The 27,555-nt window shown below is 37.9% G+C and overlaps 1 protein-coding gene across 5 annotated transcripts in view; it reads right to left on the reverse strand.

The window, feature by feature from the left end:
• Positions 1 to 27,555, reverse strand: part of STS (steroid sulfatase) — a 241,759-nt gene that overhangs the window by 148,454 nt on the left and 65,750 nt on the right. For 3 of the 5 annotated variants that reach the window (XM_087938374.1, XM_087938375.1, XM_026707342.2), the window contains exons 4-6: positions 25,086 to 25,208; positions 21,523 to 21,946; positions 13,688 to 13,824 (exon numbers count right to left, since the gene is read on the reverse strand). In XM_087938374.1, coding sequence (XP_087794500.1) covers positions 13,688 to 13,824; positions 21,523 to 21,946; positions 25,086 to 25,208 — 684 coding nt within the window. The remainder of the gene's footprint in view (positions 1 to 13,687; positions 13,825 to 21,522; positions 21,947 to 25,085; positions 25,209 to 27,555) is intronic. The other 2 variants (XM_087938372.1, XM_087938373.1) reach the window with 1 other exon arrangement.

Below are 27,555 nucleotides of genomic sequence, written 5' to 3' on the forward strand. Positions count from 1 at the left end.
AAACAAATGGCAACTTCAAATCTCAACAAATAAATGCTCTGTCTTACATATTGGCAAAAATAATAATAATCAGAAAATAAAATACAAGCTGAATAGTCAACAACTTGTTGATGATCCAAACTCTGTCAAGGACCTTGGAGTACACATCTCTAATGATCTAAGTGCTAGAGCCCACTGTAACTACATAGCCAAAAAGGCATTAAGAGTTGTTAACCTAATCCTACATAGCTTTTTCTCTGTTAATATCACACTAATAACTAGAGCATACAAAACATTTGCTAGACCAATACTCAAATACAGCTCATCAGTCTGGAACCCACATTACATATCTGATATTAACACAGTTGAGAAAGTCCAGAAATATTTCACAAGAAGAGTTCTCCATTCCTCTACTCATTGCAGAATACCTTATGCCACCAGACTTGAATTCTAGACCTAGAAAACCTAGCACTACGCCGCCTTCGGTCCGATCTAAGTATAGTATATAAAATCATACATTGCAATGTCCGAACAAACTAACATGGAAAACAGGGTGGATCCATCAAAGAGTTTTTGGTAATTTCAGTTGGACTGCCACAGGGTTCACAATTCGTTCAATTGAGAAAGGTCCAATATACTTAGGTCCAAGCTTTTTTGACTTTTGTGTGGTCTGCAAATATCTGGTGGATAAAAAGACCTTGTCACCCACTTGATATGGTTTTTATGGAGTTCTCTTTTTATCTGCAAATTTTTTATGAGCTTGAAGAGCATCATCTAATGCTTTACGGGTAACCAGCCAGGTAAGTTGGAGCTGTGTTATCCATTCATCTAATGACTGAATGTTAGGTTTCTCCCATTGAAGCTCGGGTATGGGTACAAAGTCTTGTCCTGAAGCCACTTTAAATGGAGTAAACCCAGTGCTACTATGTACCGAATTATTATATGCCACCTCAGCGAATGGGAATAGGTCAGCCCAATTATCTTGCTGATAATTTATATAACATTGAAGATATTGTTCCAATACTGAGTTAGTTCTCTCACAAGCCCCATTGGTTTGTGGGTGGTGAGAGGAGCTTAAGCCCTGGGCAGAGCCCAATAACTTCAGGAACTCCTTCCAAAAGTTTGAGGTAAACTGGATACCCATGTCTGAGATTATGCGTTCAGGAATCTCATGTAACCTGTAGAGATGTAAAATAAAGAGTTTAGCCAACGTTTTCACAGACAAGATTTTTGGACAAGGTATGAAATGTACCTGTTTGGAAAACAAATTGGTTATTACCCAAATAACTCTATTCCCCCCACTTTCAGGTAATTCCACTGTAAAATCCATAGAAATTTCCTTCCATGGAGCAGTCAGTCTAGCCACATTTTGTAGTAAGCCTGCTGGTTTACCAGGAGGCCGTTTGGCTGAGGCACAAATAGGACAACTAGCTACATAAGTCTCAATGTCCTTTTTCAAGGTAGGCCACCAAAACTGCCTTTTAACCAAGTGTAAGGTTTTCACGAATCCAAAATGACCAGCGGCTTTAGAGTCATGAGCTTGCTGTAATATTTGATTTCTCAGCTTCACTGGCACATATAATTTGGCCCCACCCATGCTAATCCATCTCTAACCGTACAGTTATTTGAGTGAGCAAGGAACCAATCATCAAGTTTTAGAGCATCTCTTAACTGTGCAGTCAAATCATTTGATAAATCAACCTCCTTTTTCTGGGCTCTGGTAACCACTGGAGCTGCCAACTGTTTGGTTGGGACAATCGGCCACACCACTTCTTGGCAAGCACTATTATATTGAGGTAATCTAGATAAAGCATCTGCCATGAAGTTCTTCCCCCCTGGAATGTACTTCAGTGAAAAATTAAAGCGCTTAAAGTACTGCACCCAGCAAACTTGCTTCGGAGACAGCTTCTGAGGCATTTTCAAAGCCTCCAAATTTTTATGATCCGTCCACACCTCAAATGGGTGTTTTGCCCCTTCTAAGAAATGCCTCCAGGTTAACAGAGCCCAACGAACTGCAAAATCTTCTTTTTTCCAGATGGCCCATCTTCTTTCAGTTTCTGTTAGTTTATGGGAAGTATATCCACACAGTTGCAGAGTCCCCATCTCGTTTGCTTGTAGTAACACCGCCCCGACTGCTACACTTGCATCAGCTTGGATGACAAAAGGAGCATCCATGTCTGAGTGCTTGAGAACTGGTTCAGCAGCAAACAATCATTTCAGCTTCTCAAAAGCGGCTTGACATTCCATGGATCACTCCAGGGGTTTACTAGGCTTCGGTTTCACCTCCCGTTTGGTTTTTAGGAAATTTGTGATAGGCATTGCAATCTTCGCAAAAGCAGGGATAAATTGATGGTAAAAATTAGCAAATCCCAAGAAACTTTGAAGTTGTTTCCTGGTGTGGGGAGAGGCCCATTCCAAAATGTCATGAACCTTCCCTGGATCCATTTCTATGCCATCATGTAAGATGTGATTACCTAAATAGTCATTTTTTCCCTGGGGGAATTCACACTTGGACAACTTTGCATACAGCTCAGCAGCTCAAAGTTTTTCCAGAACTGACCGCACTAGTTTCACATGTTCATCACAAGTCTCTGTGTAGGTAAGAATATCATCAACATAAACCAACACCCCTTTGTATAGATGTTCATGCAACACCTGATTGATCATTTGCATGTATACTGCAGGGGCCCCCTGTAGGCCAAATGGAAGAACGTTGAATTGGAAACAACCCATTGGGCAGTTAAAAGCAGTTTTCCATTCATCCCCTTCCTTAATTCGAACTTGGTAGTATGCTTCTCTCAAGTCGAGTTTCCCTTTGGCCAAGTGGGCCAACATATCCTTCATCAAGGGGAGGGGGTACATGTTCTCCACTGAAATAGTATTCAGGTTTCCATAGTCAACACATAAACAAAGGGAGCTATCTTTCTTTTCATGGAACAATACTGGGGCTGCTACCCGGGGTCTAGCGGGTGGGATGAAACCACGTTCCCAATTCTTATCGATAAATGACCGCAGCTCTTCTAGCTCCCACGGTGTCATCGAGTACAGTTTCGGTTGGGGGAGTTTCACCCCGGGTAGAATTTCAACACTGCAATCTGTTGAACGATGGGGGGGAAGCTCATCCGAGGCCTTTTCACTGAATACCTCCTTTAACTCCCAATATTCCTCTGGAATTTTCTCCTCCCCCTTCAGGTTCTCGGTGCCAGTGGAGGCCAGTTCAGTGGGATTCTTGAGTTTCGGTTGAGATTGCCCCTCCCCATCTGGGCACTGGTCAGTACGTATGCGCAATGACCCTCTCCTCCAATCAACATGGGGGTTCCATTTCCAGAGTCAGGGCAACCCCAGTATTAGGGGCTGCTCCATCCCAGGAGCCACAATAAAACACAAAGTCTCTCTATGCTTCCCCATCGTCATTTCTATTGGTTCCATTATGAAATGTGCAGGGCTGCCCCCAGCTACCGATCCATCCAATTGGCAAAAAGCTATGGGCGTTTTTAAAGTCTTCAGCCTTAAGCCCATTTTCTCCACTACCTCTGAGCTGATTACACACCTTGTCCACCCAGAGTCTAACAAGGCCAACATTTCCCCTTTGGCTCCCGATGTGGGTACCCTTAATCTCACTGGAATGGTCATAGGGCCCTTGTTTGGACTTACCAGTGAGTCATCTTCTGATTCGAATCCACTTTCTTCAGAAGAGGTTGGAGTTCCCAGCTCCTCTCCTTTTGGAGGGGCGATCTCTACAACCTCCTCTGCTTTAAGCGCCATTTCGCGAGGCTTTGCTGGGATTTTTTGGGGTTTTCTTCCTCCTCCTGGCGCCCCCTTTAGTTCTAGCTTGGCACGGCAATCTGCAGCCCGGTGTCCTTCCTTCCCACATCAGAAACAGGCAGTGGTCTTGGGTTTTGCCGCCATTCCTCCCTTTTGAGGTTTTAAGGCTTCTCAAGGGCTGGTGGGGGAGGATTTGCTCCAACCAAACCCCCCCCCCGGCATCTGTTTCAGGTCAGATCAATTTCCACCTCTGCTGCCAGCACGTACCACAGCTGCAGCTCACTGGGGTCTCTTCTGGCAATACAGCTTTGATATACATCTTCATTCAACTCATCTTTAAAAGCTTCTATCAAGGCTCCCTGGGACCAGCCTCGAATATGACACACCAGCTCTCTAAATTCCTGGGTGTAGTCGGCCACTGATCTCCGCCCCGATTTATGGTCTTCAACCTAATTCTGGCCTTACATTCAGCAAGTGGGTCTTCAAACCTGGCCTGCAGTGCAGTCATGAACAGGTCATAATTCATCAGCTGAGGGGCATTATCATTATGCAAAGTCACCATCCACTTTGTAGCTGTTCCCTCCAGAGCCCTCCAGAGCTGTTCCCTCCAGAGTAACACATCTAACTTTGGCTGCTTCTGAGGAAAAATCCCATCCGTATTCCTCCATATGGCTCCAGACTTGTGCCAGAAAGAACTCCTTGGGATCCCCGCCCGCCCATATTTTACTTCCAATGGGGGCACCTTTGGAGTTCTACATCTTCTGGCAATTACTCTTCCCGCTGGGCCCCTGGGCTGCTGCTGCCTGTTGCGCTAGCCCAGGTTGATTTATGGGAATGGCTGCTCTGATTCTTCTGGCTGGGGCTGCCTCCCCCTCGTCTCCCTCATACCTTTGATCAGTTTGAAGTTCTCCGATAGCTTCATTTAGAAGATGCATGGCTTGAGTTAGTAATAAATTCTTTCTTTCCTTCTCTTGCCATGGCTCCTCTCTTCCATGCCGATGGGTAGTGGTCACTCCTGGAGGAGGCTTTTCCTCAGGATCCTTCCAACCGACTCCCAGGGACCATTTGGGTTTTACAGTTTGTTTTTCCCCAAGATTTAACAAGTCGACTTCTCCTGCTTCCTCTAGCTGCAGAGAATCTTGTCCTCCAGTTGCTCCCAGGTCTTCTTGGTCACTGGCTGGATTTGACATTGTTTTCAGATTCCCTTAGAAGAAAATTTATTATTTCTCTGAGTGGGCTGGAAATGCTCAGATTCAGAATAATGTCAGCTGGTGCTCCATTCAAAATCCAAGAAAAAATACTTAATCAGAGAAAAGATATCTTTTACTGGAAATCAAGTGGTAGCAACAAAAGAATTCTGAATCTGAGAAAATGGGCGTGTAAATCACATATACAAAGTAATGGCAACGTTCCCACCTCCAATAGTTCAACTGGCTCATCCGATTAAAAGTTGTGTATATCATCATGTGGGTATCTCCAGGTGGTGATGAGGCTTCTGTCCGTTGACCTTGACATAGTTTGATAAAGGGTTGCAGCTGTGCATAGCATAGGATAGAAACCTAAGCAAGAATGTACCCCCCCCCCCCCAGCTAATACAGTGCTGGTTTGTAACACCTCCAGCTTACTTCCTATGATGCAAAGCAAAGAGAGCAAAGCAAAGGGAGAAAAATCTTGAAGGCTGACACAAGCTTATATATGTTCTAACCAGAAAAATTCAGGGGTTATTTTTTCTTGGAAAACTTGCAGAAGTTTTCAGCCAAAGAAAATGCAAGTACCATGGGTACTATTCTCTGATGCAGAATATATTCAGAATACAGTTGGAGAAGTAACATTTTCAAAATATCAAACAAGTCAAATTCCTAAAAAGCAATGCAATTAAAATAAAATTCAAATCTCAGCATAGGAAAATAGCAATTATAGTGTTGATTTTAAATAATTTTATAAAATCCATATGGTCTTAGTTTTAAAAATGTTTCACAGAAAAATTGATAAATGCCATAGCATTGATAAGGGAAAATATTTATCATAGATTTGATTTATGGATTCATTCAAAGCTTTATATTATTCATTCCATCACTTACTGGCTGTTTTCAATAGCATCACAACCCAGGTATGCCTTTTCATTTGAAAAATGATGATAATGCAAACCACAAAATACTTACTTTTTTGAGTAATGTAACATTTTGTTCAAGTCGTTTAAAATTAATTGCCATTATAGTTCTTTTGGTGGTTTATTCAATTTACTTGTATTTTTTCACTCAAACAAATTACAGGGAAAAAAATTCAAGAAATTTAAATAACTGGCTATGGCTTTTCTACACAAAAATATCAATATTATAAATTTTCTATCAGTAGATTATAATAACAGTACGCTAACAGAGTGTTTTGGAATTTTAATCTTGTCTTTTTTCATTATTATTGATAATCTTTACTATTTTTACATTTTTATATATTATTCTTATTTCTAGTGTCTTTCCTGTTAACTATTTGCTATTGATATAGTATATAGGTGACAGGCTAACAATTTGCAAACAGATTTAGTAATTGAGTAGTTTAAAATTCTTTTGGCCTGTTTTGTAAGGAATGAGAGATTAACATTGCTGTATTATATTAATCAACATTCAACTAGGGAGGATGTTATGTGTACACGTATTATTCTTTTTTTTAAAAAAAGACACTTTTTAATTCCTTCGTTTTTTTTTCAGTATTTGATATTTTGTACTTTAACTTTTCCTGAAAAAAGTAAATAGCATTCTGAAAAAAAAAAAAAAAAAAACAATTGAGATTCAATACCTTTGTTTAAGCCTTTGAGGATTAAAAAGAATGCCATGAGTAGATGCAGGTGTATTATTGACTAACTTTAATGGGTCTAGGTCAAATATGACTAAAGTTAAATTTGGCCCATTATATTAATGTGGATATATCTATATATTTTAATGTGCATGTCTATATATTTTAAATAGCATTATAGTACTTAATATTAATATACTTCACATGTTCTGCAAATCCATCCAGAAAATAAATGGATGTTAACAGTCCCAACAATACTTTGCAATATCATATAAAAAGACAAGGACATATTCTGCTCGAGTATTCACAATTCATAATTAGATAATAAAATAAAGAATCAAAGGAAATTAATTATAATGCCTGCAGATAACCTTCCAGGAACATGTTCTTGATACTACTTAATTAATATTGTGGGGTGCATGGGAGGTGGCAGTTTGTGTTTTCCCTATTTGTCTGTTTAGAAATAAAAGGATTAAGATTCAAAATGAAAGGACAGAAGGAAAATAATCTTATTGAATTGAAAATAGCAATATAGAAGTTGCACTGCAGTCTGAAATCCCTCAGTCTTTCCCATGAGATGAAAATTTTTGAAAAGTTTGGAAAGTTTGGAAAACTCTGGATGGAAATTTTTTAAAGGTAGATAGGAAACTATTTTATAGGAAGTCCATTTGATGAGGATACTTGACATGTTTTACAGTAATTCTTTAGAGTTTCAGATAGAAATATTTCCATGCAATCAAACTATGCTAAATATTGAACCTGGAGCTTTTCTGCTTGAAAATTAGGTGCACTATCACTGAGCACTAAATTGTTGTCAATTTAATATTCAATTTAATGAAGAACAAGTGTAGATTGGATAGTAAATCACATAATTTCTGTAAAAAGGTTTCCACAGAAGAATAATAGAGGATATTGCTACCATCATGTAAGTCACATTTTATGTATTATGATGTCACGACACAATCAATATAGTTTTGACATCATTTATTGTGTAATAGATACCTATGTTTTTATGCAAAAAGTCTTAAATACTGATTGAAATGACACCTGGAAAGAGTTCATAAAACACTAAAGACTCACTGCTAATCAATATCATTTAAATATGATGAACTAATGAATTAAATCCACAAGTAGTTCACACATGAAGTGACTTATTATTTTGCCTGAAACTTCTTTGAAAATCCCAGCAGTTGGATCCCCTTGGATCCTCACACTGTCCATTTTTTAAATTAAGCCTTCTAAATGCTTAATGCTTGGTGAGAAGCTGCATGACTTTATTTTAGAGGAGTAATTAACTTTTTAAATATAAAGTATGTCCAGTTCCATAAAAGTAACATCTTACAGTGAGTTCCTGAACTCAGTAAGAATTTATAACCATTAAACACATTCTACCCTGTGTTATAGAATATTTTATTGTGTTATATTGGCCAATATTAACATGACTTATGTTCTTACATAAAACAAGAAAAAGAAATAAACATCTGAAAACTTAAAGGTACTGACATAATAATGGATTTATTTTCTAAGTTCAACAAGATTTTTTGAAGGAAATGCTATATCAGCTAGGAATTGTTAGAGTGAAAGCAAGACATAACATCTTAAGGCAAAATACTCTTGAAGTTCCACATTACTGTTTCAATATTAAGTATAATCCCAACCAGTTTGTGTGGATGTAAGCATTCTGCAGAACAGTTCTAAATGATCCAAAGATGCTTTTCAAAAGGCAATTGGACTTACTTGGTTTCCTCCGCTTTTTTTTCTTGAAGACATTTTGCTTCTTATCCAAGAAAGTTCTTCAGTTCTGATAAGAAGCAAAACATTTTCAAGGAAAAAACCAAGAGGGTCCAGTTGCCTTTTGAAAAGCACTTTTGGGACAACCATCACCTGGATTTGAGACTCTCTATAGATAGGTATATTTTGCAAATAATTTACTAATTATAATTATTAATTAATATGGCTTATGGCCATTACTTAATCCAAATGTAGAATCTAAGAACACATGAAAAAAGTACATATGAAAAGAATTCTTACATATCACAACGGTAAAATTATAAAATACTCAAATTATTTTGATTGAAAAGTAGTGCAAATTGATACATCAAAGCTATGGTATTGCTCCTGTTTTGTGGGAATGCACCTTTCAAGGAGTGAGTAGGTAGAAAGAGGAGATAGCTGGATTTTGCAAACTTACAGAAGACTAACATGATATGCGACTAAGAGGCACAGTGGCTGAAAGATCTCTACTCCAGCAGTTCGAATCCTAGCAAGCACTAATCATTTGTCTCAGCTTCAGTTTGACTTGGTATGTGCAATTAGATAAATAGGTACCACTTCAGTGAGAAAAATGATGTAAAATAAAAAATAAAAAAAATAAAATAAAAAAATAATAATAATAATAATAACAATAATAATAATAATAATAATAATGGTAGTCAATCCTAGCTGGTGCTGGATGTTCTGGTAAAGCTGCAAGACTTGGACTGTTACACAGATAGATGATAGAGTAGGAAGGCAATATTATACGATTGACTAAAGGTGGGATATAGTGAATTTCCTACCCCTGTAGCAGTTGTGCTAAAATGGTGATATAGCTATCCAGTTCATGTTCTGCTGCCTCACACTAATAAACTTTGTCCAATTTTATTCCAAATTACAATATCGATACAAAGATGACATAGGTATTATGCTGTTTATTATGTTGGCTCCATGCTGCTTGTAATGCACTACCGTGTTTCTCACAAAATAAGGCCGGGCCTTATTTTTTTTTGAGCCCCGAAAAAATGGCTAGGGCATCTTTTGCGGGGTGAATTAATTCCCCCCCTTGCATCCTTGGGTGGGCGGGTGGCAACGGCTTGGATGTTGACCTTGGTGTTGGTGGAGCACTTCGTATCGGGCGACCTTCCGCCACCATTGCTTTCCCTTCTCCCTGTGCTGCCGCGGTGTTTAGAGCAACGCCACAGCGTTTGGCGCAGCCAGACATGGCCAGCCAGGGCTCCTCCCTGCAACTGGAGCCCAGCGGAGACACTCGGCTTCAGGCACTCCTGTCGCCACCTTCCCTTCGCCTGAAGCCGAGTGTCTCCGCCGGGCTCCAGTTGCAGGGAGGAGCCCTGGCTAGCTGCGCATGGCTGCGCTAAATGCTGCGGCATTGCTCTAAACACTGCAGTAGCATGGGGAGAAGGGAAAGCAACAGTGGCAGAAGGTCTCCCGATACGAAGTGCCCCACCAATGCCAAAGTCAACGCAGGCAGCACCGTATCCGGGTATGCAACAAAAGTACTTCCTAATGGCAAGCCACACACCCCGCCATTCCTCCCCATTTCACATGTTTAATATAGGCCTTAATTTGGGGGGAGGGGCTTAATTTGATTTTATGCCTATAAAACATGCTGGGACTTCCTATTGGGGGAGGCCGTATTGTTGGAGAAACACTGTAGTATTGATGATGCAATACTTTTTGGATAAAAGAACCATTTCTGCAAGTCAACAAGTCAAGTTTGTGAGGAAATTTATGAATTGCCACAAAACTGACAATTGTTTTCCATTTTTAAAACACACACTAAAAGCTATTTGAGAAGACTTGTTTCTATGTAAATTATAATTATCAAATTTATTTGCTGCCCATCTTGCAGTTCGAAGTGAAGATGCATATATTTTTTAAATAATATATTTTGCCTTGATCTTGTTGCTCTTGAAATTCATAAATTTCATTGCTAAATTTATACTAAAAAAGTGAATGAAATTGAATTCTCTGCGTTTGCAACCAGAGCATTCTCTTTCAATTACACATCATGCTTCTGCTGCAGAGGTGAAAATCAGATTTTGATACTTTAATATATATATTATTTACTGAAAGTAATGTTGTACCTTGCTTGATAGAAATCAGAAATATATTGGAAGCTAATGTGCAGAAGGAATGAAAAAGGAATATTATATTATGTTGCTATGGCATTTCAGCTTGATTGTTTCAAGTGCAACTTGATTTCACAGATGATTACCTCCAGAAATGAAGAGTCATTCCAATATTCCCACTGATAATGTGCTATTTTGTAAAACTTGATAAATTAGCACACTTTGAGAAGAGACAATTTGTGAGGCTCTCTGTGAAATTTCTTTCTCAGTGTTATTGTCTTCAAACTATTAATAATTACCATTAATTAATAGGAACAATCTAAAAGAAACCTAATTCCCTTTATATTACACTGTTATCAGAAGTTGACAGTGAATTTAAATGCTGCTGATACAGCATTTATATTCAGCAGATGTTGGTGAATATTTTTTTCCATGTTTTGTCTTAGATTTCTACATATACACAAACACTGTCTCTCTGATACTAGCTGAATATCTGACACTCACACAATTAATTTAGGTTCTTCAGTAATCATCACCCTAGGTTTTTTCCCCCTTAAAATCAGGTAAAGAGTTAACTAGGAATCTCTCAATCCTGTAGAGGAATTTAGAGAATGCACCTATTTATGATGTAACAGAATTATAAAACAAGCTACAAAATGGAAGGGAGCAGCTTCTCTGAATTTTGTTTGAAACCCAGTACAAAATAAGTCCATGGAGGGAGGGAAACCTGGTTTAATTTTATAGCTTAGAACAAGGGTATCAAACTCACATTGTCATGGAGGAATCACATGACGTATCAGGATGTTTTTCCCCTTTTCTAAACTGGGCATGGCCAGTTTGTGACACATCTGGTCTGCAGCAGGGGTGGGATTCAAATTTTTTAACAACCGGTTCTGTGGGCATGGCTTAGGTGGTGGGTGCGGCTTGGTGGTCGTGTGACTGGGTGGTCATGGCTTGGTGGTCATGTTATTGGCTGGGTGTGGCCAACTCAATATCACTCACATCGAGGAGCGCATCTTCTCGCCTGGCCTCTCAAGACTGTGGGGATGCTGCAACAGTCGTAAATGTGAAAAATGGTCATAAGTCACTTTTGTCAGTGCCATTGTAACTTTGAATGGTCACTCCACGCAAGCAAAGTACCAGCAAAGTAGGGGAAAAAAACTTCAGAGAAGTTCCAGAGACAGGAAGTCTAGTCCTGTCAAGAATGTAATAAGGGTTAATGGAGAGGCAGTTTCTGTAAGCAACACCAGAATGTTTCCTTCCTGCCTTCCTTACAGGATTATGCCAGTAATTTCTTTCAACAACTGGTTCTCTGAACTGCTTAGAATGTTAACAACCAGTTCTAACGAATAGATGCGAATTGGTAGAATCCCACCCCTGGTCTGCAGGCTGAGTATTTGATAGCCCTGGCTTAGAACATTTGTTTGTGTATAACAAAACAGCTCAAATTCCAGGTTGTAACACAATCAACATAAGCTAACTTCTTTGTTCTCTTTTCCCTTTATTAGAATCTGTTACCTGATATACACATTGACATGATGTTACTCAAGCCAATTTCAAAAGTATTCAATCATGTATTCACATTTTTTCAATCTCATGATCTCAGCAGATCACAAGGAAGGAAAAGTTGTTCTATACTCACTCAAAACTTTTTTAAAAAACTTCTTTTGTATCCATAAGTTGCCACATGAAATGTACTAGAGGTATTTCTTACATGTCTTCCTATCATCCAGAGATTCAACCATGTATGTCTTATTCATGTCCATGAATTCTATAGAACCTCTTCCCCCAAAAGAAAAAAGGACTAGGACTTTCCACGAACAAAGCTTTTTCTTTGGAGAAAAAGAAATTGGATCACTCCTGTGTCGCAAAGTGGATAGGCTTATGACACAGTAAATTTATGATCACAATTAGAACCTGTGCCAGCAGAGGAGGCATACTTCGGGGCCCATTGGTCAAAGTATTCCAGCTGACAGTGTCCAGAAGGGCCTTCTCTACCATAGCTCCTGCCCTTTGGAACATTTTACCCCCTGATATGTGATTGGCTCTCGCCCTTCTGACCTTCTACAGGGAGAAGCAGCACACCTAACAGGGAGAGCATCACTTTGGAGGTGATTGATGAATTAAGAGGTAATCCCATCTTCCCACATTGAATCTTGTTCCCTATCATTTAACTATAATTTTATCTTGATTGGGATTTCTATTTTTATTGTTTTAGATATATTTATTTGTTATGATTTTAATGTTTGAAAGCTGAAAGCTTCTCAGAGTCATTTCATTAAGGGAAGGACAACTAACTAATAAATTAAATAATAAATATATAAATAAATAGCATGATCAGATTTTTTTTTCAAGTAACAAACCACTGTTACCACTGCATGTCTCTTTCCATATTCTTATAATATATTGCCCTAACACTCAGTTGATACAATGCTCCTCACATTGTGTGAAGAAGAATGAAAAATTATTTCATCAAATATCATTTTGACAGAAAGTCGTGATATATTGTAAATATGTAAACACATGCCATACAATGGTGAACATTTCTTCTTTATGTCTACATTTAATTTTATATTTTAGTCCAAATGTTCTTTCTATTACCACAATATGAATTCTTGTTACTTTTTAAAATAGCTTTACAAAATAATTCATATCAATTAAGAACATAATTCAGTTCAGAATAAGAAAAGCACGCACTTGCTTTAACAATCATTTCCCAATTACCTAAGATTGCACCAAAAATTAAGTTTTCAGAAAAAAACTGCATCTCATCAGATTTATTCCTGAAAGAATGATTTGAGATAATAACTTTTATCTTTACACGTCAAAATAAACTCTGTATGAGGCTCAGTTTCTAAAGTACAGGTATTCCTCAACTTTCATAGTTCATTTAGTGACTGTTCAATGTTACAATGACACTAAAAAAGGGGGCCTAAGATTGTTTTTCTTACGAACATTGCAACATATCCATGGGTATCTAATCAAAATTCAGATGCTTGACAAATGATTCATATTTACGATAGTTGCAGTGTCTCGGGGTCATGTGATCACTTTTTGCAACCTTCTGACAAGCAAAGTCAATGGGGAAGCAAAATTCACTTAACAACCATGTTACTAACATAACAATCGCAATGATTCACTTAACAAAAGTAGCAAGAAAAGTTATAAAATGGGCAACACATACTTAACAAATTTTTCACTTAGCAACAAAAATGTTGGGCTCAATATGATCGTAAGTCGAGGATTTACTTGTATCATTATTTCAAGACAGGTACCACTTTTGAATGATAAGACAACATACATACCTATACTCCAGTCTACTTCTTCCACGGCATCCCCATATAAGCCATGCTTGCTCTTTTCTCTAAAAGCTAGTGATGCATAAAGAGCTGTATGGACTTGAGGGTATGATAGGAATAGGAGAAATGGTTTGTCAATATTCCTGAAACAGAGAATATAAATCAGAATATTAGGGAATGCATCATACATGACTATTTTCATATAAATTCTTTCTTAGTCACATGATTTATTCAGTAATAATTCCTTCAAATGTTTTGGAAGTATCTTACATGTTAGCTAATCTAACATTCAGGAATTTTACCAGATAACCAGATTGAGAAAAACTTGGTAACCTACCAAACAGAAATCAGGATGGCAATTGAAGTAAATTTGGGCTCAGTTCTTATAATGCTTGTTATTTTCATTTATTTCAAAGCAATAAAACAGAGAAGCTGTGTTCAAAAATCTATCAACCAACATTTTAAAGTGAAATTTAATATGAAAAGGATACATTAGAACACTTTTATTTTCACAATGAAGGTTAGTCTCCATACAATATAATAGTATAATAAGATGGCATAACATGGATTAATAAACTACTACAGGAATAATAAAAAGTAGAGAAGAGAACTAGGGGATTAGCCATATTGAACTTAATTCTCACTAACATAGATGAAATGATAGTAGATGTTAAAGCTATAGGAAACTTGGGTGGGAATGATCAGGAAACATTATGCAAGCATAATGTTGAGAACAAAGTCAAATTAAAGTATTGGATTTTAAAAGAGTCAATTCAGATAAACTTAGAGAGACCTTGGGAAGGATTCTGTGGATGAAAATTTTCAAAGGAAAAACAATCCAAGAAGTTTAAGACATTTTGAAAAATGAGATTATGAAAGCCCAGTCTAGCACAATACCAAATGAAGAAGAAAAATAACAGCTCTCAAAAGAAACCACCATGGATGACAAAGAACTTTCTAATAAATTGAAAGGGAAGAAGGACAAGTATAAAAAGTGGAAAGAAAAGCACATAACTACGGCAGAATATCAGAAAATAGCATGAGCCTACAAAGTTGAAGTCAAGAAAGCTAAGGCTCAAAATGAACTAAGGCTTGTGACAAAAGTCAGAAATAACAACAACAAAAAGCTTCTTTCAACATGTAAAAACAATAAAAAAAACTCAAGGAAACTATTGTTCCATTAATGGGAGAAAATGGCAAGAAGGTAACAAGCAACAGGCTCCTCTGAGGCTAGGAAGCTCCCAAAAATGGGTGGGGGTGGCAAAAAAGCAAAAAAAAAAGCCACACCCACCCAGTCACATGACCATGCACGCCAAGCCAAAATTTTCCTACTGGTTCTGTGGGCGTGGCTTGGTGTGCGTGGTCATGCACACCAAGCCACGCCCACAGAACCAGTAGGAGATCTTTTTGAATCCCACCACTGCTTAAGATACAGAAGAATCTTAGGAGACTTGACCATTGGGCACTATCTAACAAAATAAAATTCAGTGGTGAAAAAAGTAAGGTTCTACATTTAAGGAAGAAAAACCAAGCTCACATGTATAGTATAGGTAGTACCTGGCTCAATAATAGTAACTGTGTGAGAGATCTTGGATTCTTAATGGGCAATCACTTAAATATGAGCCAGTGTGCTACAACTGCCAAAAAATCCAGTGTAGTCCTAGGCTGCATTAACAGAGGGATAGAATCAAGATCACATGAAGTGTTAATACAATTTTATAATGGCTTGGTAAGAGCACACTTGGAATACTATATTCAGCTTTGGTCACCACAATGTAAAAAAGATGTTGAGACTCTAGAAAGAGTACGGAGAAGATGAATAGGGACCTGGAGTCTAAAACATATATAGAACGGTTGCTGGAATTGGGTATGGCTAGTCTAGGGAAAAGAAGGTCTAGGAGTGACATGATAGCAGTGTTCCAATATCTCACATGTTGCCACAAAGAAGAGGAAGTCAAGCTATTCTCCAAAGCACCTGAATGCAGGACAAGAAGCAATGGATGGAAACTAATCAAGGAGAAAAGCAAACTAGAACTAAAAAGAAATTTCCTGACAAAACAATTAATCAGTGAGACAACTTGCCTCATTCACAAGTTGAAAATGCTCCAACACTGAAAGTTTTTAAAGAAAAGATTGGGCAACCATTTGTCTGAAATGGCATAGGGTTTCCTGCCTGAGTAGGGGGTTTGGAGTAGAAGACCTTGAAAAGTCCCTTCCAACTCTGTTATTCTGTTAATACTGTGTGTTTTAAAATAGTAGTTACAAGTATATTTATGCTTCCTGCATACATCTTTCAGGAAATCCTAGTTCTCCCGGGAGCCGTGGAAATGCTTACTTAATCAAGTACAGAAGTAGTATTCAACAGGTTCTGGAAAACCGGTAGTGGAAATTTTGAGTAGCTCGGTCAACCAGCAAACACCACCTCTGACTGGCCCCGCTTCCATCTGTTCTCTACCTCCCAAATCCCACCTTCTTCTGTTGCCCTGCACAGGACAACGGTGCTGGAAAGCAGGTTAGTGGGATGGGGAGTGAATGGAGTTTTTACAGTACCCTTTCCCTGCCATGCCCACCAAGCCATGCCCGCTAAGCCATGCCATGCCCGCCAAGCCACACCCACAGAACTGGTAGTAAAACTTTTTTAATCCTACCACTGCTCAAGTACCAGATAGTAATGAATCAAAGGTAGATTTTGGTTCCAGCCTAAAATTGAACATATGTAGCTGAACAAAATTACTAAGACAGATTGCTTAAAAAGAATGATATCTATCTCACTATTCTCACTATCTATCTATTGTCTGTCTGTCTGTCTGTCTGTGTCTGTCTGTCTGTCTATCTATCTATCTATCTATCTATCTATCTATCTATCTATCTATCTATCTATCTATCTATCTATCTATCTATGAACATAGGGCTACAATGATAAATACAGATAGGTAGAAGTCATCACTTACAAACACTGATGGGATTTTAAATTTTTTTATTTCCGGTTCTGTGGGAGTGGCTTGGTGGGCATGGCAGGGGAAGGATACTCAAAATATCCATTCCCACCCCACTCCAAGGGAAGGTTACTGCAAAGTCCTATTCCCTTCCCACCCCAGTAACCTGCTTTCCAGCTCCATTCTCCTGTACAGGGCAACAAAAGAAGCCCTATCCGATCAGCTAGGACTCAGGAGGCAGAGAATAGATGGGGGTGGGGCCAGTGGTATTTGCCAGTTCTCCGAACTACTCAAAATTTCTGCTACAGTTTTCCAGAACTGGCCAGAACCTGCTGAAAACCACCTCTGTTTACAAATGTCTATTTACAGGAGATGACAGACCCTGGGGCAATATCAGGGATGTACTGCAACATAAGAGTTCTCAGTCCCAGAACATATATCTAAAATATACTTCATACACAATCCCAAAGTAGAGGGTGGGACAAGATTAAACAACTTACAACTTGGAGAGCTGAATCTGAAAGCACTTACAAAAATAATAGACTCTTGAAAAAATTAAAGAAATTAGAACAGGACAAGAAAACCCCCAACAACTCACAACGACACCTGAAGCAATTAGTATACCATGTTTCCAACAGAGAACTCACCAAAACAGAAACAGATGTCCTAACCAAAGGATTCAATTATGCTATAGCACCCCCAAAAATTCCCACAGAATCCATCATATGTGCAGTAGAATCCACCCTAACCAAATTAAATACAGATGAAGCTGATAAATAAAACACCAAGTTACCAACATCCTATGCACAAGCAAACCACCCAAAAGCAACTTGCAGAAAGAAGAAATTAAAGCGCTACAAACCCTGAAAAGAGATAACAGCATAATCATACTCCCAGCAGACAAAGGGAATGCCACAGTAGTAATGGACAGAAAAGACTATGAAACCAAATTGACAGACCTACTCCAAGACTCCACATACAAACCCATAAACACAGACCCAACCACATACCTGGAAAAATTAACCAAGAAGAAAATTATAACCAGCCACATGAGCAAAGAGATCCAACAGACGATCATCCCAAGAGAAAAATCTTCCAGATGCCCCAAACTATACGGCCTCCCAAAAATACACAAAGAAGGCATACCTCTCAGACCCTTAGTCAGCTCCAGAGGAGCACCACTACAAAACCTAGCCAAATACTTAGCAAAACAGCTACAGCCCCATGCTGAAACAGCAGCTTCACATGTACAAAACTCATACCACTTCTTGGAAATGATCAAAGATCTACATGTGGAGCAAGAAGATCTGCTTGTAAGTTTCGACGTGTTTCACTATTCACTCAAGTCCCGATAAAAGAGACCCTTGAAATCATCAAAAATAAATACCAACCAGCTAAACACCTCATGGAATTAACAGAACACTGCTTAACCAACACATATTTCATATACAAAGGACAAAGATACAAACAAATTGAAGGAGCCCCTATGGGATCACCACTGTCACCCGTCATTGCAAACCTGTTTATGGAAGAATTCGAATCCAGAGCCCTGGCCAATGCCATCCACAAACCCAAACTATGGTTAAGATACATCGATGACACATTTGTGATTTGGCCCCATGGAAAAGAAAACCTAAACAATTTCCTAACACACCTAAACAGCACACACCCCAAAATCAAGTTCACCATGGAAACAGAAACAAACAACTACCATTCCTAGATGTACTAATCTACAAAAAAAAAACAGATGGCACACTAGGACACAATGTATACCAGAAGAAAACACACACTAACCGCTACCTTAACGCCCAATCCCACCACCACCCAGCACAGATAAACTCCGTGGCCAAAACACTAATTACTAGAACCAAATGCCTGGCAGACAAGACACACATTAAGACTGAACTATGCACTGAGGTACTGACAGCCAACGGCTTCCACAAAAGCAAAATAACCGGCTTGATCCACAAAAACACACTGAGACATAATAGAGACCCAGAAGATGAACAGACCTATGGAACAGCTGTCCTGCCCTACATAAGAGGTACTACAGACAAAATTAGTAAGATACTGCACAGACATCACATCAAGACTGCCTTCAAAACAGACAGAAAAATAGCAGCCATCCTTAGAAACCCCAAGATAAAATTGACCTGGAAAACCAAGGCATGTTGCCAGCCAATCAAGAGACAGAAAGAGCCAAAAAACAGACAGGAGATATTAGAAACACCAATCAAGCAGAACACAGCAAACTCCAAGACCAATAAACAGAGACCAAGACTCCCAACCAATCAGGGTGAAGAAAAAACCATTCTGGCACAGCAATAGGCTGCCCCAAATTTAAATCTGAAACCACTATAAAAGCCGGACTCACAGATGAACACTATACAGAAGCCTGATGATGGCAGATGAGATTCTGCCAAAACGCTGCTACAACTTTAAAAGCACAACTACAATGACGTGGGAAAATACCCGAACAAAGCTGAATGCCATACATGTAAGTACCCGCGAAAACTTAAGAAAACATATATACTGTATATATATACTGTATCTATATATATGTGTGTGTGTGTGTGTGTGTGTGTGTGTGTGTGTGTGTATATATATATATATATATATATATATATATATATATATATATATATATATATATACTGTATGTATGTGTGTGTGTGTATACTGTATATATATATATATATATATATATATATATATATATATACACACACACACACACACACACACACACATACACTGGCGCATATATATATATACATATATATATATATATATATGTATATGTATATGTACTCATTCATACCCATTTACACGGCAATTAAACATGCACGTCCTTCTCTTTGATGATGGTCAATTATATTATCCCGCTAAAACATTCCTTTGTATTTTTATTATACAAAGGATATAACTCATTTTAAGCTATTTCATGAGTATCTTACTTAAGAGAAATGAAAAATCTCTAATAACCCTAACAGATCATAATTCAAAGTAAGGAATGTTCTTTCTTCTAATGCTTGTGGCCCAAAAGCAGAGTCCTTTAATGTAAGTTGCTTTAAGTCTTCATCACTTAAAATAAATATAAAGATATAGACAATCAATCAATTCTAATATTCTGAAAGTGTCATTTAAGTAAAATTAAGTTTACAAGACTGAGATACATAAAACAGCCAAATATGCAATATTGCAAGATAATACACTACATTAAGAATTCTTATTCCCCTCTGTCCTATTAAAATTATAAGTTGGTAGCAATATATGGGAATGCCTGGGGAATTTCTCAAAAATAAAAATAGCCTGTGCATTTCGATGTAAGAAACATGTATAGTACTATGCCAATTACCTTTTCCTTCTTTTTTTCTTTGGAGGGATTTTGGTCACTGACTACCTTGCTGTAAGATTGCTGCTGTCTTTTCTGTTTTTTTCTGAACAGCATTAACAACTTCCTTTAAAAGGAGAGGTGTGAAGATGCTGCTACTAGTTGCTATTCCTTAGTGTTTGCTGATATTTAAAAAAAATATGCTATGAACAAGCAGCCCTGCATGTCATGTTTTCAGAATCCTTCATCTATAGCAGAAAGCTTCAAGAGTGTGTCCTAAAGTAAAATTGAAGTCCCCAAAGCAAAGATGGTTGAGGACTCTGAATTTCAGATAAAGAAAGCTTTGAACTACACAGTCTTATGCCTGGAACAGAAATTGCATCCCTCAGACAAAATTCTGCTTCAGAATAAGTGCCAACACACTTATTCCCAAGACAATCTATGAAGTCAATGTGCCAATGCAAGAAACAAGCTGGGCATGAAATCGTAAACACATGGATGGAACATTAATAAGAGTGCAAGGAAGAGGAAAAATGGCTCGATCACTCATTCTGATTATAGCAATCACAAGCCTGACAAGTGGCTTGCGAGAAAGTTGCTCATGGGATTGGCAGTGATGGGAATTGTATAATATTATTTACTCCTGAAAGGAGTTTTTGTTGTTACAGAATAAAGAGTAGGTACAATTGACCCTTTATAATTAGGTATGTTAGTGCTCTGGACAAATTTTAAAATGAGTTGAAATGTAAATACTCAAAGTGGCAAGAAAAAGAGCAAGGTAATTTTTTTTTCATTTTAAAAAAGAATTTGATTATCTTTTAAAGCTGCATATAATCATCATTGTAAAGTTTAGCTTCCTATACAGAAACATTGCTGAATACCTTCAAATATTTCCTTTCCTGAATCTTAAATTTGGTAAATAGCAATAGAAAATGTTAGGTATTTTACTTTCCACGAGACTAAAAGAATATAACTAGTTTTCCAAACACAAAAATCTAACAATTGGGATTGATAATAGAAAACAAAAACTTATTTTCAGGTATAATCAAATTTTCCTCACTAAGAAGAAATAATATTGTTTGCATAACAGAATAAACTAAAATTTGGTTGGCTAGTTTCTAATAAAATATGTAGAGGAGATCTGAGTCACATATTTAGATGTGATTCTTTTACACAAATTAATATAGCTGGGTTAATTTATTAAAGTGTAACTAATTTAACCATGAATAAATATAGGATGAAATATAGATACAGAACACTGTTATGTTCTTTCTATTCTATGTTCTTTCTCCACCCATAAAAAGAGAAGATATAAAACTGAATTTTCACTATTCATGTAACTGAATAATATGAAGTCAAGAACTGAAGCTATATTGAACAGGGCCTTAGATAATGTAGATAGTGCTAACTCCAAAACACCAGTATAATTTATCAAAGACAAGAGCAAAATGTATAAATCCTCAGTTCTATAAATGTATATATTTTCATTTTTTTCACAAACAAATGCCAAGTTCATCCTCTATGTCACTAGTATCCCAGAGTAATATTCCAAAGTCTTAAACTATCCATACCTTCTTATAAAATGTTTGGCATCTTCTGTAAATCTCTGAGTTAGGTTGTCATAAATCCATGGTTGCTGGGTAATAGTGTAATTTCTCATCAGCAAGCAATTCAGCTGCCGAAAGTTGTTAAAGAAGAGGAATATGATTGCCATCAATGTAACAACCAACAAAAAGAAGTAGCCTACCATTCTATGTGGAATTTTGAAAAAGCCAATATAATGCATAACTTCCAAAGTTATAAGAGAAATTCCAGTGATCTGAAGGGTTGAGGAAATATGCATTTTAATTCCTTTGGTGAAAACACTTCCACCCCCAGGTTTGCAGTCTCTAATATTATTCACAGGAATTCCATAGAAATGATCAAATCCATGATTTAAGGGGTGGTGGCAGAAATCACGACTGCTGTTACAATTTAAACCAAGATGCCATTTGCCTAGATGAAAAAAATGTACATAGATTTCAGATTGTATGTTAGCCCTCAATAAAGATTTTAGAAATACATATTTACATTTTAATATGAAGGTACCAAAATAATATTTCAAAAATATATACATGAACAATGTAATGCAATATGATGAAAGCAATTTCCTACATTTTTGAATGCAAAAATGTATTAAAAAGTATTATCGTGTTTCTATATTGTAAACTATATGTAAATAAATTAAAAATAAATAAAATAGGAAATATTCACCCCCTATCATCTGAATAATTTTGAAATAGTTTTCAACTAAAGAGTCTTATCTAAGAAAACCACAATTCTTTTCACTTGATTTCATCATCATCATCATCATCATCATCATCATCATCTGTTGTTGTTGTTGTTGTTGTTATTATTTTACTTTCTCTGAAAAATGTGCCACTATACATTTTTATTTGGATGCACATTTTGGGCATGTGTGTATAAGCATTCTTACTGAAAAAGTAGAAAGATCAGTCTAGCCTTTATTATTAATCTGGAGTTGCTTTTTCTCAGCTTTTCTGATGATAAACAGATCTTACTTAATAGTGGACTAAAGGGAGCTAATATGAGTTGGGATGGAATTAAAGGCTATTATATATTTTTTTCTACTAATGTAGCATATTTATCCTGTTCACCACAGGCCTCAGAAACCCATTAACTAACTAAAGGCACCTACAGACTTAACAGATTGCCTTTTTTATATAATATTGGACCACATAGTCACGTAAACCATGATGTTATTCAAATGTTAACCTGTAAATCATTTTGAAAACCAATTTAAAGATAAGCACAACAGTGGTGGGACTCAAATTTTTTACTATCAGTTTTGTGGGCGTGGCTTATTTGGTGGGCATGGCTTGGAGGGGTCACATGACTGGGTGGGTGTGGCCAACTCAATGTCACTCACATCAAGGGTGCCTTGCCTGGCCCCTCCCCTACCAGCCATTCCTTGTCACACCCAGCCTCACCACATCTATAGTTCTGTAAAAATGTTATTCGCCTTTTTTTGACTTTATCATCTTTGTACTATAGATGTACTTTCCTGGACCACTGAAAGGAGGAAATGGCTCACATGCTTTGCCCAAGAAAGTGATAGGCAACAGGCTTTTAGGGAGCTGCCAGAAAGAAGGTGGGGGCAATGTATTTTCCAAAGCACCAGAAGGATGGAAACTGAACAGAGAGAGAAGCAACCTAAAAGTAAGAAGAAACTTCCTGATAATGAGAACAATTAACCAGGGGAATTGCTTGCCACCAGAAGTTCTGGGTGCTCCAACACTGGAAGTTTTACCAAAAGACTGGACAGCCATTTCTCTGAAATAGTATAGACTTCCCCCCAAGGTCCCTTCTAAGTGTTGTTCTGTTATTCTGACACCTTTCCCAGGACCTCTGTTCAGATTTTGGCATCCTCAGAGTTTTCCTGCCTGAGCAGGGGGTTGGACTAGAACAGGGGTCTTCTGACTTGATAGCTTTAAGACTTGTGGACTTCAACTTCCAGAATTCCTCCTCCAGTCATGTTAGCTCAGGAATTCTAGGAGTTGAAGTCCACAAGTCTTAAACTTTCCAAGTTTCACTAGAAGATTACCTCCAAGAGCCCTTCCAGCCCTAGATTGCTGTGCTGTTTCAAAGGGTCTTCTGAAGCCAGGGTTTGTGTCCTTTCTTCCTCTCCTTTTTTTCTCTCCTCCCCCCTCTTCTTCCACGTATCTATCCATCCATTCATTCATATATCTTTCATTTTGTCCTCCCTCCTTCCTTCCTTCCTTCCTTCTTTCCTTCCTTCTCTCTCTCTCTCTTTCTTTTTCTTTCTTTCTTTCTCTCTCTCTCTCTCTCTCTCTCTCTCTCTCTCTCTCTTTCTTTCTTTCTTTCTTTCTTTCTTTCTTTCTTTCTTTCTTTCTTTCTTTCTTTCTTTCTTTCTTTCTTTCTTTCTTTCTTTCTCTCCCTTCCTTCCATTCCATTTTTCTTTGTCTATCCCTTCTTCCTTTCTCTCTTTTTCTTTCTTTCTTTCTTTCCCTTTTCTTTCTTTCTTTTCTTTTCTCTCTCTTCTCTTTCTCTCTCCCTCTTTCTCTCTTTCCCTCTCTCCCTCCCTCTCTCTTTCCCTCTCTCTTCCTCTTTTTCTCTCTCCTTTCCCTCTAAGAAGGGAGACCCATCTGAAACACACACAGACTTCCAAGTGTCCTGCAGAATCTATCATTACAAGGGTTCATCCCAGCCAGTGTCCTGTCCCACATTGCCTGAAAAAGCCTTCCTCCCTTCTGGCTTTTGGAGCTGGGAAATTCAAGTGAGGCGTGTGCTGCAGCCTCACACACACACACCCAGCAGCTCTGGGCTAGGCAGCTTTCTCGACTGCCTGAAACCTTACCTTCCACACTGAAAAAAACATGCAGTGGCTATAGGCTTCTTCAACAGGCTTTGCTGTGCTTCTCCAACCTGCCGCCGCCACTGCATCCTAGCCACCGGCCACACAGGTTCACCCCACTGAGTCTGCTGGTGCAGCACTCCGAAAGAGGTGGATGGAAACAACTTTTTTTCAGTCCCAGCCACCCCTTTTTCAGCACAACTGGATGGACGGCTGCTCCCTTTCTTCTCTGCCTGTTTGTTCTATATGGCTGAGGAGGAAGAGAGTAGTCGGCCAGTTGGGAGAGGCTTCTAGTGCTTCAAAAGGGATGGCTGGACATGTGGCCACCTACTGGCTGGCTGTGCCAGGCCAGGCCAGTACGGAAGAGATGCGTCTGCCAGGAGAAGCATGCTCTGGGTGGGTGGGCAGGTGGGCGGATGTCCTGGGGCCACTGCATATGCGCACTGCAAATGTAGTGGCTGCACACACCGTCCAGCAGGGTGGATGTCCCACATGTGCAGCAGCTGTGGGACATCCACCCAAGCTGTGCCCAGCCACCACATGGTAGGGAAAGCTAGGAGAGCGACTGGGGCAAGTGAGCGACTAGGCAACTGGGTTGGGGGTGTGGCCAGCCAGGGGTCGCCACTGGTTCGACGACCCACACCAAATCACCGCTACCGGTTTGCCCAAGGCAGTGCAAACCGGTTGAATACCACCTCTGAAGCACACTTATTTAAAGTGAAACACCGTGAAAAACATGCACCTATACCGATCTGTTACCTATAAGACCTGTAGAATAACCTTCCCGTTGAAGCAGCTTTGCAAATGTTATTTCTTCAGCAGGCAGACCCCCTGAAGAGGCTGAAAATAATAAGACTCCAAGCCGATTCAGACTTGCCATTCCTAACAAAATTAAACATTTGAATATAAAATAAGTCATTTTTATTAAAAGAATATATATGCAAAGCAACAGTAGAAGAACATTTTATCAGATTATCTATGAAAAACAGGTAGCATATTGATATAATACTGGAGCTTGGCCATTTTTGTTAGGATGAGAGCAAAAAGATGTTCACCCATATCCAGATATTCTTGTAAAGAATGATTGAGCATCTTTTGGTGAGCTTTACTTGAAAAAGAGGATATGGGCAGAAAAAGGGTGATTAAAGCCTGATAGGGCTGGACAACATGCTTACATGTATATTTTACCACCATTCCATTATTATGATGATTAGCCACAAAGCCAGCCAGATGTTATACTGTATATGGCATTTTCATTCACCTACTGAGTCCTTGGCAGAGACCTGAGATAGGCAGATGTTATTATTTAATGCCTTCCTTCTCATCTTTCCTATTACCTTCTATTATTAGTATCTTATGATTATATTACTTCGTTGTTTGTATATACACTGAGAGCTTATGCACGGGAGATAAATTCCTTGTGTGTTTAATCACACTTGACAATAAAAAATATTCTATTCTATTCATTAAAGGCATTGTCACAGTATTTAAGCTGTCCCAAATAAAGCTGCTTTTTGCAATTGACCATGATTATGTCAATGCCAATGATATTCAAGTGTTGCTCTAGATGTTTACTACTGTTAACCTTTTGAAACAATGCAACAATGTAGCTCTCATTTTCCAATCAGTGGCACATTTAAAAAGAAGAAAAATAGCTAGCAAGATGGGAAAATCTGCATAGCAAGGATTTTAGAATACTTTCAACCCTGAACATTCCCAAACATAGTAAAATTTTCATTGGAGGGAAAAAAAGTTATGAATGGCCTTTGGGACCTGATGTTTGGTACAGCCTGCAAATATCGTATTCTGAATGCCTTAACTGGTTGATTTTTATTCTACTTCTCAACTTTTCTTGTTATATCAAAGCCTCAATGGGAAAAGTTTCCTTCCCTTGTATGAATGGGGATGTGGTATAGAAGCAGCTGTGTTATGAATTAGGTTTAAGTGCTGGCCCTGCTGATCCTTTTATTTTTCTGTTTGTGAGATCTAACAGATTAGTGGATCAAGACAGTAAGTGGTGGCAACATATTTGGGTAACTTTTGTCACGGAGGTGTGATAGGCTGGTCAGGCCATCCATTCAAAAAAAACCTAAAGATGCATTTATTCTCATTATCTTTCTGGTAAGATTCTTGTAGGTACTCTGATGAAAATTGTTTTTGTGCGATTGTCTTGGGTTGCTTGTGTTATGCAATGTATTCATTAACCTCCTGCTCAAGTAAATAATCAAGATTGCTGAGTCAGTCTATTGTTTGATTACTGGTATTAAATCAGTTGTTTGATAAATTATAATTTAAAGCTTTAAATTTAATAAATCTGTCTGTCTAGGGATTTACTGAAATATACAATTTGATTGGGAGAGGGATTAGCTTTTTCATGCAACTGCAGTTGAAATGAAATCATTATTATGTAGACTTTACCTACACCCATATTTCTTTTTTACCATATGTTAGGAATCTGTCCACCAATTAGTTGGGTTGACAATATATAAATCAACAATGTATGTTTGTAGCTTTAAGAAAAAATCACTTGTATTGATTTATACTATATTCCAATTGGTTGATTACATTGCAAATTACCATAAGAGGGAGCTAGAAATCATAGTTTGCTCTCTCTGACATTTTGTTGCTATCTAAGGTTCTCTGTTGTATTTATGCTGTGCTTATACTTTGATATTTTTGTTTACTGTAAACGACAAAGGCAACCAGTAAGAAGACTTTGTAATTGGATATTCTTTGGACTGTAAAATGTATATGACCTGGACTGTTTATTGGACTGTGCTATTTCTTAAAGTAAACTTTAACTCAATTTAGTGTATCTGTGTGTGGCTGAATAATTATTCATAACTACTCTCATAAATGTTTCCATGTGCATATCCTTGTTACTGAAGGATTATTCTGTACATATGATAACATAATATACCACATAAAACTGCAAAACATTAAAAAGAGGTGTTCGTTAAGAGCATTAATGCAAATAAGATACTTCTAAATTGTTTGTTCTCTAAATTCTGTAAATAGTTTGTAAGGAAAGAGAAAAAGATAACCAACAGCAAGGTGGATGAACTAAATGAAAGTGACAATGAGTGCATTGTTGGGAAAATTGAAACAGCAGATTAGGAATAGATGGTCATGGAGAAAAATCTATTTATGTGGTTGTTAGGAATAAAAAATAACTTCATGGCACATAATCAGCAGATCCCTGCTACATTAATGTAGGCTTTCTCTTTGT

This window comes from Pseudonaja textilis, chromosome 8 (assembly GCF_049901715.1).
Source record: "Pseudonaja textilis isolate UNSWEBS1 chromosome 8, rPseTex1.2, whole genome shotgun sequence".
Lineage (NCBI taxonomy): Eukaryota > Metazoa > Chordata > Lepidosauria > Squamata > Elapidae > Pseudonaja > Pseudonaja textilis.